The sequence below is a fragment of the Aythya ferina genome, assembly GCF_964211825.1.
Source record: "Aythya ferina genome assembly, chromosome: 20".
In the NCBI taxonomy this organism is placed as follows: Eukaryota; Metazoa; Chordata; class Aves; order Anseriformes; family Anatidae; genus Aythya; species Aythya ferina.
Window position 1 is genome coordinate 3,950,879 of NC_140318.1, and position 18,357 is coordinate 3,969,235.

At 49.7% G+C, this 18,357-nt stretch overlaps 3 protein-coding genes across 3 annotated transcripts; 1 reads left to right on the plus strand and 2 right to left on the minus strand.

Moving 5' to 3' along the window:
• The first annotated feature begins 418 nt into the window (after window positions 1-418).
• On the plus strand, window positions 419-5,635 carry TOR1B (torsin family 1 member B). The gene is made up of 5 exons (XM_084493953.1): window positions 419-668; window positions 753-1,018; window positions 1,836-2,011; window positions 3,035-3,162; window positions 3,576-5,635. The coding sequence occupies exons 1-5, from the start codon at window positions 479-481 to the stop codon at window positions 3,851-3,853; spliced, it is 1,038 nt and encodes a 345-aa protein (XP_084350079.1). The 5' UTR covers window positions 419-478; the 3' UTR covers window positions 3,854-5,635.
• A 1,026-nt stretch (window positions 5,636-6,661) lies between these two features.
• On the minus strand, window positions 6,662-12,291 carry TOR1A (torsin family 1 member A). The gene is made up of 5 exons (XM_084493952.1): window positions 12,023-12,291; window positions 11,042-11,307; window positions 8,853-9,028; window positions 8,634-8,761; window positions 6,662-8,003 (listed from the first exon to the last, which is right to left on the minus strand). Exons 1-5 carry the CDS (start codon window positions 12,252-12,254, stop codon window positions 7,753-7,755), a joined length of 1,053 nt encoding a protein of 350 aa, XP_084350078.1. The 5' UTR covers window positions 12,255-12,291; the 3' UTR covers window positions 6,662-7,752.
• Window positions 12,292-13,186: 895 nt separating this feature from the next.
• On the minus strand, window positions 13,187-18,321 carry LOC311421731 (splicing factor C9orf78). Its single transcript, XM_084493985.1, has 9 exons — window positions 18,164-18,321; window positions 17,268-17,327; window positions 16,519-16,570; window positions 16,249-16,319; window positions 16,001-16,078; window positions 15,329-15,526; window positions 14,815-14,951; window positions 13,956-14,054; window positions 13,187-13,507 (listed from the first exon to the last, which is right to left on the minus strand). Exons 1-9 carry the CDS (start codon window positions 18,274-18,276, stop codon window positions 13,416-13,418), a joined length of 900 nt encoding a protein of 299 aa, XP_084350111.1. The 5' UTR covers window positions 18,277-18,321; the 3' UTR covers window positions 13,187-13,415.
• Between the last annotated feature and the right edge of the window lie 36 nt (window positions 18,322-18,357).

Here is an 18,357-nt window from a genome sequence, read left to right on the forward strand (position 1 = left end):
GGATGCGCACAGAGGGCAGCCACGCTGCGCTCTGGAAGCTTCTTCAGGGGCAAGGCTGGACGTGGTGCTTGGGACGGGGTGCAGCAGTGACACGGGTGGCAGGGGGCCGGTTGGACCCGGTGGGCTCAGAGGTTTCCCAACCCTGATGTCGCTGTCAACATGGGTTTTGTTCCCGCTGCCCCTCAGGCATGAGGTGGGATTGTGCCCACACAGCCCCCTCAGCAGGGCTCAGCTGGGAGCTGAGGCACCAAGCCCCGGTCCCAGCTCCCCCATGACATCACCAGGCCCTCATGCTGTCACTCCGAGCCGTGACGTCACCCCAAGATCACGTCACAGCCCTCCCGAATCACCTAAAAGCGCACCCCCCCTCCCTGAAACGCCCTTAACAAAGATGGCGGCGGCGGCTACAGGCGGAGCAGGCCCGGCTTCATCCTCCCGCCCGCTGCCGGCGGGACGGAAGCGGGGCCGCGGAGCCGCCATGCCGGGGGCGGCGGGGCTGCTGCTGCCGCTGCTGCTGCTGCTGCCGGGGCTGGCGGCGCTGGAGCCGCTCAGCGTGGGGCTGGCCATCGGCGTCGCCTCAGCGCTCACCGGTTACCTGTCCCACCCTAACTTCTACTGCAGCTACGTGGAGTGCTGCCCCAGCGCCGGGCACCGCATCAACGCCACCGGTACTGGGGTTGGGGACAAGGGGAAGGGGACGGGGGACAGCGGGGAGCCCAGGGCTGGGTTCTGAGGGTGGCATCTCCCCGCAGCGCTACGGGAGCAGCTGGACGAGCGGCTGTTCGGGCAGCACCTGGCCAAGGAGGTGGTGTTGCGGGCCGTGACGGGTTTCAGCCACAACCCCAGCCCCAAGAAGCCGCTGACGCTGTCGCTGCACGGCTGGGCCGGCACGGGGAAGAATTTCCTCAGCCAGCTGCTGGCCCGCCACGTCCACCCCGCCGGGCTGCGCAGTAAGTTCGTGCACCTCTTCCTGGCCACCCTGCACTTCCCGCACCCGCAGCAGCTGCAGCTCTACCAGGTGAGCATGGGAGAGGCACGAAATTTTGGGAGAGGGGACAGGGAATGGGCAGAGCGGCTGCCCCAGAGCCGTCCTGCCCGCTGGTGCTACCTGCTGCTGGCTTTGTGGGAGAGGAGCCTGTTGTTAAAAGCCCTCCCGAGAACTGGAGCCCTTTGTCACCCTTTGTCACGCTGTGCTTTGGGGTTGTGGCTGGAGCAGCCTCAGGGCTCATTTGCTTCTTCCATAGTGGGCTGGGAGGAGGTGGGCGAGAGGCTGGGAGGGGGATGCAGGTGGGAGAGCTGGCCTGGAGTCACCAAGGAGTGTTTTGCACCATGTAGCACCGTGCAGAGCACTAAGAACCACATTGCTGGGCCACGAGGAAGTGTAACTTGCTTGAGAGCTTTCAGGTGACTTCAGTCCTTGAAACAAGGGACTTCTCAGCTTCACGTTTCAATGCTTGAAGCTGCCCCAGGCTGATGAGCTGGTAGGCGTGGTTTCTGCATGGAGGAGGAAATGCTGTGAAATCAAACAGAAAATACTTTCATTTCTCCAAGACTTCCCATCCTAGCCTGATTGTAGTGTCACAGCCGTATGCTAAGCAGGAAGAAAATGAAAGTCTCTGATTTGTGAGCAGGATCTGAATTCAGTTAAATTCAGTGTCACATCAAAGGTTCAATCGCAAACATTTTTATGGTCCTCTCTAGGGTACAGGATACAACCAGTGAGCGCAGGATCTGGGCGGCTGCAAGGGTGCCCCTGGAGTCTGTGACACGTGGCCACCGTGCAGTACGTCCCCTGCAGCCCTGGCTTTTCAGTGTTTCTCACCTTCTTGTTCCAGGAGCAATTGCAGAGCTGGATTCGGGGCAATGTTAGTGCCTGTCCTTACTCCGTCTTCATTTTTGATGAGATGGACAAGATGCACCAGGGCCTTATCGACGCCATCAAACCCTTCTTAGACTATTACGAGCAGGTCGATGGGGTGTCGTATAGGAAAGCCATCTTCATCTTCCTCAGGTCAGTAGCACTTCTTTCAGTTGTTGGAGACATCCAAATAAATCTGTATTTATGATGCTAACGATGTTCCCCTGAGACCTAGCTCAGGTACAGCAGAAGAGCTGCCCTGGGGTGAAGACCATCCCTCAAAGACAGAAGGCAGCACCCTGCACTTGTGAGCGCAGGGCCCGTGGCTGTGGTGGAGCAGTTCTGACAGCGCAGCAGCTCACTGCAGTGTGCTGAGCTCGGGAGACTGGCCCAGAGCACGGTTAAGCTGAGAGCTCAGATTTTGGGACAGTTCTCTGGGGTGGGTGCACCGTGTACCGGGTCTGGCTGGGATGGAGTTAACTTCCCCCGTGCAGCCTGTTTGGTGCTGTTTTGCATTTGTAGCTAAAGCAGTGCTGATAACACCCCAGTGCTTTGGCTGTTGCTGAACAGTGTTTGCACAGCCTCAAGGATTTTCCCCCCCCACGCACACAGAGAGAGCAGGCTGGGGGTGGACAAGGCACTGGGAGGGGACACAGCCAGAAGAGCTGACCTGAACCACGTAGTGCCATGCTCAGCAAGAAAAATTGGGGTAGAGAAGGAAGTGTGAGGTGTCAGCCTCCAGAAGGACAGTTGTTGAGAGACTGGCTGGGCACTGGTCTGCCTGGGAGGATGGCGAGGGATTTCCTTAGCCATGTGCTTCTTTTAAATTTTTATTATTGTCCTTTCTCTTTCCCTTATCTACTCAACTGTCTTTGTTTTGACCAACAAGTCTCCTCACTTCTGTTTTTCCTATTTTTAACTCCTGTCATGCTGGGGGCACTGTGGGGAAGTGAAAGTGGCTGTGGGAGTGCTTGGCTGCTGGCTGGGGTCAACCTGCCCCACACTGATGGCAGTTGATAAGAAGCGGAGATTTTCCCTTACATTTTGGCTTACATCTTTCTGTTTCGGTTACTTTTGCGACTTCAAGGTGACTAGCAATTCATGTAACCAGCTAAAAAGGAATTCTGGCTTAATTGTGTCTCAGCTCACTGCTGTGAACTTTTCTTTTATGGACAGCAATGCCGGTGGTGACTTAATTAATAAAGCAGTACTTGACTTCTGGACAAGTGGGAAGGACAGGGAAGAGATTCAGCTGAAAGACCTGGAGCGTGTGCTATCCGTGGGAGTCTTCAACAACAAGAACAGTAAGTCACTTTCCCCAGAAAATGGGAAGTTCCCTTACTTCTTGAGACAGGGTTATTTCTGCAATCTGCTCCTCACCTGCCATGACCCTGTCCTGCTTCCTGTGACACCCCCACACCTTCCTGTGGTGTCCCAGCTCCCTGCCCTTTTGTCCCTTCACTCCAATGTCATCCTGCCAGGAGAAAGCTCTCAGCACAGAGGGTGCTATGTGGGGACACTGAAGAGTAGCAGCAACAACTGCAAGGTGCAATCCCTCTGCTCCATGCAGCTAACCAGCACGCCTTGCCTCCCTGGGCAGCAGTCGAGATAAATTGCTTTGTGAATTCAGCCTGGTCGGCTGATCCTGCCCTGTGCAGGCCCAAATTAAGAGGAAATCCTTCCTCAGTAGCTGTTTTAATTCCCCCTTCTCCTGCAGGTGGACTATGGCACAGCAGCCTCATCGACAGGAACCTCATCGACTACTTTGTTCCCTTCCTGCCCCTGGAGCACAAGCACGTGAAGATGTGCGTCCGAGCTGAAATGAAAGCCCGTGGCCATGCTGTCGATGAGAAGGTTGTGGAGGCAGTGGCAGACGAAATGACTTACTTCCCAAAAGAAGAAAAACTCTACTCCGATAAAGGCTGCAAGACTGTACAGGCCAAGCTGGATATTCACGAAGACATCGCAGTGAAATACACGAATGCCAAGGATTGATTACCCCTCACCTCTCCAAAGCACTGCCAGAGCTTTTGGAAACTTGTCTATTTGCACTTTTTTTTTTTTTTGGTTGGTTGGGTTTTTTTTACTATTGCAGGGAATATGATGAAAATTCTGGAGAGAGCAGTGTGGGCTTTTAAACCTTTTTTTTTTAAAAACAAAAACATAAAATCCCACTGTTCATCTCTAAACTGGCTGATACCCAAATATTGCCCCCTTTTTTTAACCTATAGAAAACTTCTGAGCATGGCACATACAGCGCTGGATAAAGCCTCTCCTGATTTATTAATTGCTGGGATAGTTAAATCCCTGATTTGCCTTTCCACAAAACAATTCAAAACTGAGGAACTCTTGCAGGCCATTATACGCCCTTCCACGTACACAGAAGGTCATGGGCTAGCGAAGTTAGAGGAGTTTATGGTGTGATCCTGCCTGTGATGTTGTCTGCAAGGGTACATACCTCGATATATCGCAGGGAGAAGGTGCAGTGTTGGAAGGCTCCCTGTCCTTCACAGCAGTCTGGTGCTGTTGTGGCTTCTGCCGATGAGATCCAGCTATTTAGGAACGGAACAGCAGGATTCTGGTTTGACTGTTACATCCTAGCACGTCTCCTGCTGTGGTAATAGAGAAAGTCACGATGAGCTCAGAAGATCTGGTACTAAATGGGGGAGAAAGGGAATGAATGTAATGACTTGCCACTCCACTCCTCTGGGGAAAAAGAAATGGTGATATTTTCTCTTTTAATACTTTTCTGAAGGGACTGAACTTACACGGTAACTCCAGAGTGTCTGTCTTCCTAAACAGAGGGGTGTCACTTGCAACCTACTAGGCTGGTGTCTTCTTCTTAAGCAGAAAACTCGAGGATTTGACTGCTGCAGCTCGTCAGGTTAGGCTGGGCGTTTGTTCCAACAATCTGAAGTTCTCAAGATCTTCGTCAGTCCCCCGAGCTGCACCCAAGAGCCTAGGAGTGGGTAATCCCCCTCTCGTGCTGCTTGGAAGACACGTCCATGGCTGAAGTTATTTTTAAGAGTGTATTTTTATACTGAAGTGTAAGCAACAAAAATGCAATGCTAGAGAACCAGAGAAGGGAGTCTGGGGAAGGAGCTCAGCCTCCGATAACCCCACACCTATCTAGTGAAGCTTGTTTTATAGGAGCTTTTAATGCGAAGTGGTGTCTGTGTGGAAGGGTGAGTGACAGTTTAGGAGGCTGGGAAAGATTGGTTTAACCTTCACGTGTGTGGTAAGGCTGGGGTTAGACGTTGTTACAGCTTCAATTCTTTCATCACCTATCCATCCCTGGTGCAGGGCAGCAGTACCTATCACCTGTCTGACTGCAGTGTTTTTAAACTGTTTTAAGGCAGCGGGCTCTTCGAACTGCAGCATCTAACCCCTCACCCGTGCTTAGGCTTACAACTGTGATGCAAAACTTATAAGCAAATTAACATAATAATGTTGAGAAGTTGCAACAGAGAGCCCAGCGTTTATGTAAGGCTCTAAATCAGAAGTGTCAGTTGCCTTTTACAGCTCCACGTGGAGTTTGTCAGACGTTGGCAAACTCTTTGACACTGATGCAATCTCCAGAGCCAAATGCTGGCGAGCTGTTAACCTTGGGACATTGGACTGTTGCTTTTCCTAAGCAGCGTTTTGCCTCTTAACTGACTTATTCATAGGTGTAAGCGTCACCAGGTTCAGTTACTCCAAGTGCCAACTACTCGTGCAGTTTCAAAACACTAAGTAACCCTGCTGTACTGCAGTCGGAATAAATCGTAAGTCACTTTGTCTCTTGCCTTGATTATTTCCAGCCCTAGAGAAGTCCTGTTTTATGGCAGCTTTCCACTAAGCCTCCTTTAGTCCTGCAGGATCAGAAGGATCAACTCCGGGAGCGGGGTCAGGCGCACGAACACTTCTCTCACCCAGCTGCAGGCGATGCTCCGAGCCAGGTCTGGTTTAGAGAGGGGAGATGTGACAGGGAGCCGGTCTCCACCCTTCCACCATCACTTCCACCTCTGGAGGAAGCTTCTTCCATCCACCCTAAGCCACCTCGGGCTCGGATATACTGAAACACTTGCTGCCAGTGCCTGTCAAATGCTCCTGTTAATGCTGCAATAGCACATGAAGCACAACTAAGAGGTTGGAAGAGCCACGGTGCTGCTCCTTTGGACAGTTTCCTCTGAGAAGCTGCCAGTCAGCACCACAAGTTTATCATTCACACGCCTGCTTTTTTTCCATCAATTAGTCATTTGCTAAAATCATGAGGTCAAAGCAGCAAATAAATACCTGAGGCCAGAGCACTCACTGTCAGAATCTAGGCCCATTAAGTTCATTAGCACATTGCACAGCTTCAGAGCAGAACTGGACAGCTGAAGTCTTAATGACTTCTTTTTAATCCCTTTGGGGAGAAAACTTGAAGATGCTGCTTCTGAAAACGCATATGGCCTCGATCACAGCCTGGAAGGTAGGTAGGCAGTGGCATCATGGTGGGAGGGTATGAGAAGTGGGGTTTTACCCCACTACCTTACCTTCTTTATAGAAGACAAGTTCATCCTTACAACAGCATTTAGCACATCTGTAGCTACAAAGCCCTCTGCAAAAAGCATCTGAGCGCAGCCAGTATTAACGATCTAGTTTCCAGTACAAAGTCCACTTGTTTCCCTTTCACCAGGCAGCAGAAAAAAGAAGCACAGCTCCCTGCACCCATTCCCTTTGTACTCAGAAAGGGAAATACCTGCACTCAAGCACTGCAGAACGCTTCAGAAAACATCAGGTCACTCAACGCAAAAACACCAGAAGGTAGCTACGAAATAGGTTTCTGATGAGGAAAGTTTATTTGTAATAGAAACTGGAATGAAAAAAGCCTCTGCATTTAGAAGGAAGTTGGGCACTCTGCAGTCACTTCAGCTGAGAGCTTTCACATTGGTCACAAACGCATTTGTATTGCTCTTCATCCTTACCTCCAAGGCATGCGGGGTTGTGAGAACAGGAAAGGCAGAACCCCACAATTTGGCTTCTGAATTCTACAGGGGGGTGAAGAGGAGAAACCTCTTTTCCAGTTCCTTGGTGTAAAATTTAACCTGTACACATTTCCCATTACGTTACAGCCTTCCCATGAAGCTGACCCAGCACTCACACAGCAGGCTTCTCTCCCAGGAGGATCACTCTTAGGACAGAGCACTGTGGGCAACTTTATCCATTAAAAAAATAACCAAAAACTGGAACCAACTACAGTATACAGTCAAGGATTTTCACTTATTTCCTCTTTCTACTTCATACTAAGTCTTCCCGCTGAACAGTATTCACACCAAAGAGTTTCACACTAATTTTGACTCAAAGGAAGCCAATTTATAGCACTGTACTGAGACAGACATCGTTACTGCACAGCACTGGAAAGAACATACGTATTTTTTAATTACAGAATGTTCCCTTATCTTTACTGTGGCCAAGCTACTTGGGGAGAAAACGCACGTTTGCTTTTAATGCTGTTACAGGAATTTACCCACACAAGCCCAGTGCTGGCTTTCACAGGCAGGGACTTTGACCACGATTCTCAATCTTTCCTAGAGACCATCCACATCAAACCAAAACCCAATTAAAATCAGGTCATAATCTTAGTCCCAATCTATGTGCCAGCAGCCCGCCGAACGGTTCCGGCGATCGATACACGATTTGAGAGGAGTCTTGGGCATGATCAAAGAGTCCCCACGTTCACAGAGCAGCTCTTCCTTACCTTGATGGCACAACACGACGTACGTGGGAGCCGTGACAATAAAAACGCAGAGGCACTGCCACTTATTTATACACCAGTTTAAAACAACGGTCCTTTCTTTACAAAGTGCTTAAAAATGAAATGTCCCAGGCTCCTCATTTTGTGATTAAGTTAAATTCGCAGCAATAAAGCCTTAGAAGTCATAGTAATAATCCAGCTTCGCATCCACAGTTTTACAGCCTTTATCCGAGTAAATTCTCTCCTCTCGGGGGAAGTAGGTCATCTCGTCCGCTATCCTGGTTAAAATGTCTTCATCCACGGTGTAGCCACGTGATTGGATCTCAACCCTGACACACATTTTCACATGTTTGTATTCCAGAGGCAGGAAGGGAACAAAGTAGTCAATGAGGTTTTTGTCAATCAAGGTGCTGTGCCAAAATCCACCTACAAAGGGAAAGACAAGGGCCTTGTTTCCTCTGGTTAAACACAACGAGATCACAGCCCTCTGCTACCAACCAGTAAGCATTCATCTGTATTTTTAGAGCCCTGTAACACACAAGTCAGTTCATTCTCATGGTGCTTTTTGCATGATCTTACACACACAGATGTGCACGGCCTGTTGGATCTCTTTCCAACAAACACATTTGCTCCCCAGACACTGGTCTCACACCTTCACCTTTTTCACGCAGAGAAGAGCAAATTTTCTGTTAAGAGCAAGAAAAGCTGCTCTGGGAGAGCTGATTTTTTTTTTTTTTTCCCCAGAGCCTTCATCAAGCCTTAGATTTCTTTTATTTTTGCTTTCCCTTAGCCCATGGGCATGTCAATAAATGCAGAGCACAGACTTCCCCCCACGTATGTGAGCCAACCAAGGTGCACGCAGAGCTCCTAACCTCTATTTCCTCACAGGAGCTGTCCCACAGGCCCCCAGACTGCTCTGTGGCTCCTCAGTAGCCAAACCCCAGAGGTAACACCAAGCAGAAACCCACAGCAGTCAAAGTACAGCTCGTACACTAAACGAGACCATCGCTTTTGTGGGGCTTTCAGCACCTCCAAAACGATCACAGTTTCACTCACTATTTTTGTTGTTGAAGACAGACACGGACAGTGAGTTCTGTATGTCTGTGAGCTCTATGTCTTCCCTCGTCCTCCCGTTTCTCCAGAAATCTAGCGCCAGCTCCGTTATCTTTTCAGCACCAGCATTGCTAAGTAAAGAGAAAACAAAGGTTGTACCCGAAGGTAGTTTTAAAAGGCACCGAGCGCACAGGACATCAAGCCTGAGGTGTCACCTCCTACCTGAGGAATATGAAGATGGCTTTCCGGTACGACACTCCATCCAGGAGCTCGTAATAGTCCAGGAATGGCTTGATGGAGTCGATGAGTCCTGCGTGCATTTTATCCATTTCATCAAATATGAAGATTGATCGGGGACAGATGCTCACGTTTCCCCGAATCCATGATTGCAACTGGTCCTGAGTGGCATGAAAACAGAAGCAGCTGAGAGAATTTGTGTTGAAAAGACAGAAAACAGGACTGGTGCCTATTGGGTTTTGTATTCTTTTCAATTGTGTCATTTCAATAGCTTTGGTTTCTTGGCTAAAACATGGCTGAAAGCTGTAAATAAAACTTATAAAACCAAATGTCATGCTAGTGCTGAGAAATTTTGAAGACACCAAGAGACAAGACTGAACAAGCAGGAAATCTCCTCAACAGATGTTCCTGAAAATGTATCAAAAATGAAAGCCTGTCATCAGGACAAAGGACAGGTACCACCAAGGAACAGCAACACAAAGCAAAGCCCTGTCAAGTGAGCTGATTACTTTTGGCAGCACTTTGGTCAAAACTACAAACAGTGTTATATTTACTACGTGAACAGCACCACCAAGAAATGCCACCTGTAGTCACCAGCACAAGTAGAAACAGAATTCAGTTCTCAGCCCCTAATCATTCTGAAGTTAAATGAAGACAATTATGGGCCCTTCTTAAACCACAGCATTGCTCAGACAGGCTAATGCTTTACTGTAAAGATTCTCTCGCTTAATGGTTATGTCTTCCTCTCGTGTGACATTTAAGATCAATAACAAAGTAAATCAGAAAAAAATGGGTTGATCTGCTGGCAAATGAATGAGAAGTAACCGCTCTGACCGTTTCCAATGATTCATCATTCTTTGAGATTCACTGCACAACCAGGCAGCAAAGGAAGGTGGCATTGGATATATTGTGGACAAGGAGTGATAGTTCCTCCTACTGCCACGGGCAGCAACTTTACCAAGCAGTGTATTCATCTCAAAAGAAAAGCAGAAAAGGGTCTGTTTTATTTTAGATCAGCTCAGCTGCAAGGAGGATAAAAGCAAGCTGTAAAAGAGGAAACACTTACTTCTGCCATTTAGAAAGTAGGCTTGTAGACCTATTCCTATTTTCGACATTCACAAATGGATTATAAACATCCGGTACTAGAAAACGCAGCCCTACTCATTCAAACTCTGCTGTTAACACGGTTAAAACAACAACAACAACAAAAAACACAACAGAAAACATGCATCTGAAATACTGCCCCATGATATCCACCTGCCTACAACGCTGCACTGATGCTTCCCAAACCCTGGGAATGATTCCAACTAAATTTACCTACACCCTTCTGGCAACACAACATTCTGTTATTTTGTTTTACAGCTGGGAGATGGTAGCATAGCAAAACTAAACAATTTGCTTAGTACAAGAAGCAGGAAGTTACACACGTGCCTCAGACAGCAAGCTTCAGCTTTCCACAGTACCTAACGTGCCTGGCGGCCACCAGACAGCTCTCCAGTGCCACAAACTATTCCTTGTCTTTCTCAGTGCCCCTCAGCAAATCACCTAACCATGGAAACCTGCCCATTGACTGTTAGCTTTAAGTCACACACATCTCTAAGTAGAGTGGAGAATGATAAAAATTAACCATGTTGTTCTTCCCTAAAGAGAGGCTCAAAACACATTAAAAAAAAAAAAAAAAAAAAAGTCTTTACTTTCATGGGAAAACCCGTCCTGCTGTATGTTAGGATTTACCCAATTCTAGGCAGTTTTGGAATCTTCTGCAATTGGGTACATTTTACAGCATAAAAGAGCACCTAGGTTTTTAGCTGTGATGGTGGTGTCAGAGAACATAGGAAGTCCGAACATACAATAATGAGAATATGATTTTAGACAGCTCAGACAGAAGTTTTATTAACCACGATCGTAGTGAAAAAGCATTTGGGCTTGGGCGTGCAGTCAGTGCTGGCAGAGCCCGTGGGGTGGCACAGCCCAAAATGCCTTAGGTTGGGTACAGGAGGTGCAAATACCCCTCCACTGCCAGCTGTTAGGCACAAGGAACGTTCCTCTTCTTATGAAAAACTCAGCCATGTGTCTCAAACCATAAAGGTTAATAATTATAGCACCACGAGGTTGTAACGTTCACAAGTGAACGCAGCAGTGACTGCTGCCCCCTGCCGCGAGTTCTGCCTTACCTTGTAGGTGTTGATGTCCTGAGCGTGAGGGAAATGCAACGTAGCCACGAACTGATGGACGTATTTACTTTTCAGACCGTTTTTATAAATGCTTTCGGCAATTATCTTACTGACAAAGTTTTTGCCTGTTCCAGTCCAGCCGTGCAAGGAGAGGGCGAGAGGCTTTTTGGCGTTCTCGTTGTTGAGGAAGCCCTTCACGGCCTTCACGATCACCTTGCTCACCAGGTGCTGCCCGAAGAGCTTTCTGTCCAGGTTCTCCTGCAGGGCTGGGGAGCAGGACGACGAGGTCAGAGGCGAGACGGGAGGAACCGCCCGCGGCTCCCGGCCCTTCCCCAGCCTCACGGGAGCCACGGGATCAAAGGGCTGGCCAAGCTGGAGTCAACCCGCTGTCCCCTCCCTGTCCTCCAGGCCCTAATTCCCCGTCCCCCTTCCCTATCCTTAAATTCCCCATGCTCCAGGGCCCCCTTCCCTGTTCCTTGGGGTCCTTTGGGGTCCCCCTTCCCTATCCCCCCAGGACCCAATTCCCCATCCTGCAGAGCCCCAGGGCCCCCTACCCTCAGGTTCCCTTCCTCATCCCCCAGGACCCCAATTCCCCATCCCCCTTCCCCATCCCTGCAAGACCCCATCCCCCAGAGCACCAATTCCTCACCCCCTTCCCCTATCCCCCTTCCCCATCCCTCGACACCCCCTAACCCCCAGACCCCCTAATCCCCCTCCCCACCCCCCTAGGACCCAGCCCCCTGCCCTCAGAAGCCCCAACACCCCCAGTTTCCCTTCCTCATCCCCGGGACCCCAACTCCCCATTCCCCCATCCCCAAATTTCCTGCCCCCCTTCCCCATACTTTGGGGCCCCCTTCCCTGTCCCCTGGGACCCCAACTCCCCGTCCCCATCCCCCAGGACCCCCGGGACCCCCCCCAATCCTCCCGCAGCCACCACAGGCCGAGTCCCCACCATCCCCTCATCCCCTCCCCGCCCGGTACCGGCGGCAGCCCGCGGGTCGTGGCGCTGCAGGCAGCACTCCCTGAAGTAGCAGTAGAGCCGCGGGTACGAGATGAAGCCGGTGAGCGCCGAGGCGGCGGCACCGGCGAGGGCCAGCCCCAGGCTGATGGGCTCCACAGCGCCCACGGGCCCGGGCAGCGGCGGCAGCAGCAGGAGCAGCAGGAGCAGCGCCAGCCCCGGGGCCGCCCGCGGGCCGCCCCGCCGCCCCGTCATGGCCCTCACGGCCCCGCCGCCTCCCCGCCAACGCTTCGGCCCCGCCGCGCCGCTTCCGCCGCCGCCATCTTGGGACCGGGCAGAGGCGGAGCTGGCGGGCGGGGCGGCGGCCATCTTGGGAGGGGCAGATGGCGCTTTGAGGGTGGCGGCGACCATCTTGGGTGTGGCGGCGGCCATGTTGGGAGGGTGCTGTAATTAAGGGCTGCTCATTAAGGATGGGCCAAAGACCGCAGTCAGCTACCCTGGACGTTTTGTTTTGTTTTGTTTTGTTTTTTTCCACCCCCAATTTTTGGCTAAAGGAGCAATTGGGATTAGCCCCCGGCCCTGCAGAGGGGCATCATCAGCTGTAAAGGCAGCTGTGCCCAACCCAGAAAGAAAAAAAAAAAAAAAAAGTTCATTTACCACAGTTTCAAAACACTTTTATTGTTTTTAAATTCAAAGTTTTGCCTTCAGGCTCGCCCACAGGGCATTTCCCGGCTGGAAGGCTGCAGGGGCTCACCCCCAGCTGCCCAGGGAGCTGAAATGAGATGTTCCTCAGGCTCCCCAGGTACAGCCACACAGCAGGCAGTGAGCTGCTGCAGAGGCCTACAGGCAGAAAAATACAAAAGGCCACACACAGTACAAAGCCCATAATCCCCATGCTGGGTGCCTGCTGTCACTCCTCACACTGTGACACGACAGCACTGGGCTCCTCCAGGAGCACCGAGCTCACTGCTCTGCACTGCACTACATGCAGCGAGGGCCCTTGGGAACACAGAAGAAGTGTTTTACAAAGTTGCATCCTCCCCAAGATGGCTTTAAACCTTCCCTTCAAATTCACAAGGCAAACAGCACTGCTGCTTTTAAACTACCTATGTTTTCCATAGTGTTTAAGGTGTAAGAATCTGTAAAAGCAAATGTGTTTTCCCAATAAAAAAAGACGAAAGCTCACATTTTTATAAAAGAAGTTTTATAACTGAAAATAAATTATATACACAATTTTACCGACCAGAGTTCACAACCACCTGCAAACTGATTCACTACAAGATCACAAGAAAAGGTTAGTAGTTAACACCAGCACGCAAAGGCAGTGACTCTCTCCACCTCCGTTTCAGGACACTGACACAGAATTCTTTATTAGTAGAAAACAAGAACTTCTGCAAAGACTTCAGTCCACGTTCATTAGTATCGCCTGTTCATCTTCTTGAATTTCTCATAGTGATAATCATCGGTTGCTTTTTCATTGGGTGGACGTTTGCGATTTGGAGGAGACCCTTCAAACAACAGAGAAGGAAATAAATAACATTTCCTGTCCTTTCACATACGCAACAGAAAGAAGTTTTAATTCTACCACTTCCCTTACAAACTCCACAGAACTACAGCCCCTTGCCATGAGAAAAGGTATTCCTTTAGTAACCCGTGCTCCTTAATCTAGTGCCCTTTGTCATCCCAGCTTTCAGCAAACCCTTGCCCATCAGCTTGGCCAATGTGTTTCAGTTCTGACCTTTGCTACTTCACCTTCAGGAATCCCTAAAACATCCTCCATCCTGTGTGACCTGCCATGGGTACAAGTGTAACTGCCCCCTATGGACTTCAAATACAGATTGCTTCACTTCCCCACTAACTCAGGGCACCCAGAGAAGAGAAAGCAAGAGCAGCTAGATCGGTTCTCTGTTACGTTTCAGCATCTTCCTCTTACGACATTTCAAGTTCGGAACTTACGCTCAGGTTCTGGCCTCTCTGTATCCCCCACTCTCAGAGGACGGGGCTTTGGCTCTTCTTTATTTCTTCTCACTGGTGCATTTAGCTCCTCGTGATAAACTAAAGGAGGGAAAACATCAGATAAGGAACATTTCAGAGGCGTGTTATTTAGACAGACGTATTTCTATTTGTTACAACTGATCTTTAGCAGAAAGAACAGAACAAGCATTCCTGTAATTGGCTTATATGGATAATCAATGCATGCAAGATGGGATACAGCAAATTTCAGTAGCACTGTTTCATCAGAAGTGGTCCAAAGATTCTTCATTTCCTTTGGAACACACAAATCTGACTCCAAATCACCTCTGTAGGCGTGGTTAGACACAGTAGAAGGCTGCCGTTCCTCCAGATGGCTGCAGTATGAGCGTCTCTCCCGGAAATTAATTCCCATCTCCTGTCTAGTAAGATCTATGTATGCTTGACCACCTGTGTGCTTTGGCAGCCCGGAAAATTGATTCTCTAAATTATAACCCATCATTTATAATCACAGACAAGGCAGGCATTTACAGCACACGTTCACGGAACAACTTAAAGAAAAAGTCTGGAAATTTATGAGGCACTGTCAGCTGGGAGTTCAAGAGCAGAAAGTTAGGCCGTCAGTAATATGTCCCCCTCCTTGCTGATGGATGGGAAAAACAGGCCAAGCCACATGGGGTCTATACGAGCATCCCAGAGAAAGGAATCAGACAGCTGCTTGTGCTGATCCATGAACTAATTTCTCCTGAACCAGACTCCATCCCAGCTGACCGATGCTCTTTAGCAGAAAGAAAGCAGAAAGGAGCAGGTCACACCTGGGTCAGGAGAGCTCCAGGAGACTTACATCTGTTGTGCTGGACATAGTTCACAGCCATGTTCGTAGGAACAAAGGAAGTTTCGCTGTCTTTCTTTTTGTTCTGCTGCTCTGCCAGCAGCTTGGCCTTTGCCTCTTCAGTTGAGATAATGTTTTTAATTTTTGCACTAGAAGGAAAAAAAAAATCATATTTAAAAACAACAACAACAAAATCATATTTAAGAAGGGTAACAGGCAAAGGAATTATCCTAAGCAGAAGGATTTGGGTGTAGTAATAGTGTTGCTATTGTATTTGATATGCTTTCTGAGGGAGGAAGCAGAGCTATAGAAACTTTGATGCTTAGATGCTTTGCTTCCAAAGCACAAGGTTAAGCTCACATCTGCTGAACACCTCACTAATCCAGACCAAGGCTGAACCCCATCACAGAGCGCAGTGGGAGCTGGATAATCCAACCACACCACTGCTGTGCCAGTCAACAGTCTCTAGTCACAATGCTCCCACTGCCACGTCAGGCCACGACTACCAGCTCTGTGAACAACGTACTCGATTCCCAGGTCCACTTCAGGGATGCCGCTTAGCATCTGGTTGGACAGCATCTCTTCAGTCTTCTTGGCAGAGGAGACACGGATGTTTTCTGGCAGCTCATACAGAGAGTCCTCAGCATTCTTAAGCTTCACCTTCTGCTCCTCATTCTCCACAATTCCTTTCCTCTTCTTCAGCTCTGTCTCAATGTACTTCATCCTAAAGTGCAGCACACAAGGGACACGTGGTATTTAGCTCTGCTTTCTGTACTCTGTCCCAACGCTGCTGCGCACAGCTGCGAGCACTCTGTGAGCGCTCAGTGGCTGGGAGGGAGGAATGAAAAATGTTTCCAAAAGCACTCAGCTAACATCAACCGCATGAAACAAGGTATTTTCAACTCTGTCCAAGAAATGATCGGATCCTCCAAGCTCTTTCACAACCAGCAGGGAAGGCGGCTGCTGGTGTTTAATGCCACATTGCCCGGCTGATTGGCACCTCCCAGCTTTGCCCAAAATGCCGCCTTAAGTCTGGCAGCCAAAAGGTGAAAGAGCAAGCAAAGGTTTCTGTGAGAATCAGGAGGATGTTTTGGGAACACGCAGTACTGAACATAGGAAAACAAACAGCCACAACAACTGAAAGAGGACAGCCAACCCAGAATTCAACATCCCAGTCGCACAGTGCAGCTCAACTTACATGTCAGCATCTTCATCTCGCCTGTTGGTCTCAGCCGAGAAGGAGGTTCCCAAGTTGAGATCTTCCTCTTCATTAATCCTAAATGGAAACCACAGCGCTGCAGTTGTTTGTTTTACCTGATGTGACAGGTTAACAAAACAGGAGCTAGCCAAACTGAATTATATTAAATTCTTCAGCATCTGGTCAGTTTATTGCTGTGTCTTAATACCAAGTCCAGGGAAAGGTCTTCAGAGCTCACACGCACCCACCTGTCCTTGCCTCGTTCTTTCAGTTTCTTCATGTCCACCATCCCCCCAGATTTTATCTTAAATGGGTCATCCTGGAATTTAAGAAAAAATGAGAAACCCTGAAGCTTCCCATCAGCTTAATGCTAGTTTTCAAAATCTGAATGAAAACAAAGAAAACCACTGAGCTGTGACATCAGCCCTATTCCAGGCCAGACTGACCCACTGCACCACACCGCTGATCTCTCATCGTTACAGCTTAGCAGTGAGGTGCTGAAAGCATCGAGAACTTACCACAAGCGTTGCTTCTTCTTGCAGCTTCTCTCCCACAAGCAGAGCTACAGCGCTAATCAGGCAGATAAAGTAAAAAATTAAAAATCAGTAGAATTAAACATATTGCCAACAGCACCACCTTTGTTCGCCCCTCACCAAATCTAACATGCGATCTCAAACATTTCACTCGTGCTGAGTTCTCAATCCTCTTAATCCCTTCACATGGGCAGAGGACCTATCAAATTTTAGGGAGATGAGAAGATAATGCAGAGAAATTTTAGTGCCTTACTAATTTAGGTTTTAGTCACCAAAACAAGGAACACAGCTCACTGCTGGGGCACTTTTCAAATAGCTCACCAGCTAACCAGTGACAGTAGGTAAGAGAGGAAAGAGGGAAATTAGGATGCAGATGAGAAGGGGCTCAAGTTACACCTACCATTCTGTTATGTGTACGGGACAGATGTAACCTGATTAAACGCATTTCATCATAAATCCCAATTTTAATATTTTTTTAAAATCTTTTTAATCTTTTTTTTTTTTTTAGACTTTGCACGCTGTAAACTGATACTGAACTGTGTGCCTGTAACTGACTCGCCCTCTTTTCCATCCTCAGGCTTTAACGTATAAACCTCTCTATCAATAACATCCTTTTGGCACTGCTGGACAAGCAGCTTCCTATGGAAAGGAGGCACAGAGCAATGGAGAAATTCACTGCTCCCTACAGCACCAGACAGAGCACATCCTCACCCCCCCGGTGCTGCAGCCCTTACCTCACCCCATTGGGTCGCTTCCTGAGGCTCTGCACTTCTTTGGCTTCCTCGAGTTTTAACCTGAAGAAAAAACGTTGGACTTGGTACCTGATGCTTTGGTTTTAGTTATTTCACTTGGTTTGGTTTCATGCATTTACGTATTAGTGCCCACCTACGCTTCTGGTTACACATTAAGTAGATATTTTCTATTTTACTTTATTAAAGGTTTTGTTAAAGAGACCAGAAGAAACACGTGGCGTCTGCTGGGCTGCCCCTCCAACAGATCTGCCCTCAGATGAGGAGCAAAACACCCAGACCCCGCAAGGCTTCGAGGAGCCAATATGGAAAACACGAGCCGGGGATCCCTGCCCCTGGATTCAGTTTGTTGAGACCTCCAGACAACGAAGACCCCCCTGGCAGTAAGGCAGAGGGACACGAGGAGCTAACGCAGGGCTCCTTTACCCCTGCAGCCACCCCCGTGAGCTCACAGAACGACGCAGCCGCTTCTGTCACAGGGATGCGACAAAACGCTCGTTTTGGGCAAAACCAAGGGCAGCTCTGGGGCCGAGAGCTCACGGAGATGTCAGCGCCTCAGGAAATCCCGCCCGCAGGGCTCCGCGGGGTGTAAACGCAGGGAAGCGGCGGGGAAGGTCGCGATATGACGCGATAGCACGCGATATGACACAGCACAATGTGACATGAGGCAGCGCGACGCCGCGCAGCGATGCCGTGACGCGACACAGCGGCGTGGCGCGGCGGTATGACGTCACGCTGCGGCACGGCAGCGCGATGTGACGCCGCGACACGACGCGATACAACGCGATATAACGCGATATGCCGCGACATGACATCACGGCGGCGCGGCAGGCCCAAGCAGCGGCCTTGGCCTACCTCCCCCGCGGCCCCCGTGCTCTCACCTGACCTCCCTGGCCAGCTCCTCGTCCTCCTCATCCTCCTCGGGCTCCTCCCGGCGCTTCCTGAACGTCCTGGCGGCCGCCATGCCGCCCCGCCCCTCCCCTCCCCTCCCCATCCGTCGCGGGGTGATGACGTCACTCCGCCGCGCCGACACCGCCCCTTCCGCCAGGGCTTCGGCCTGGCAAAACGAGGGGCG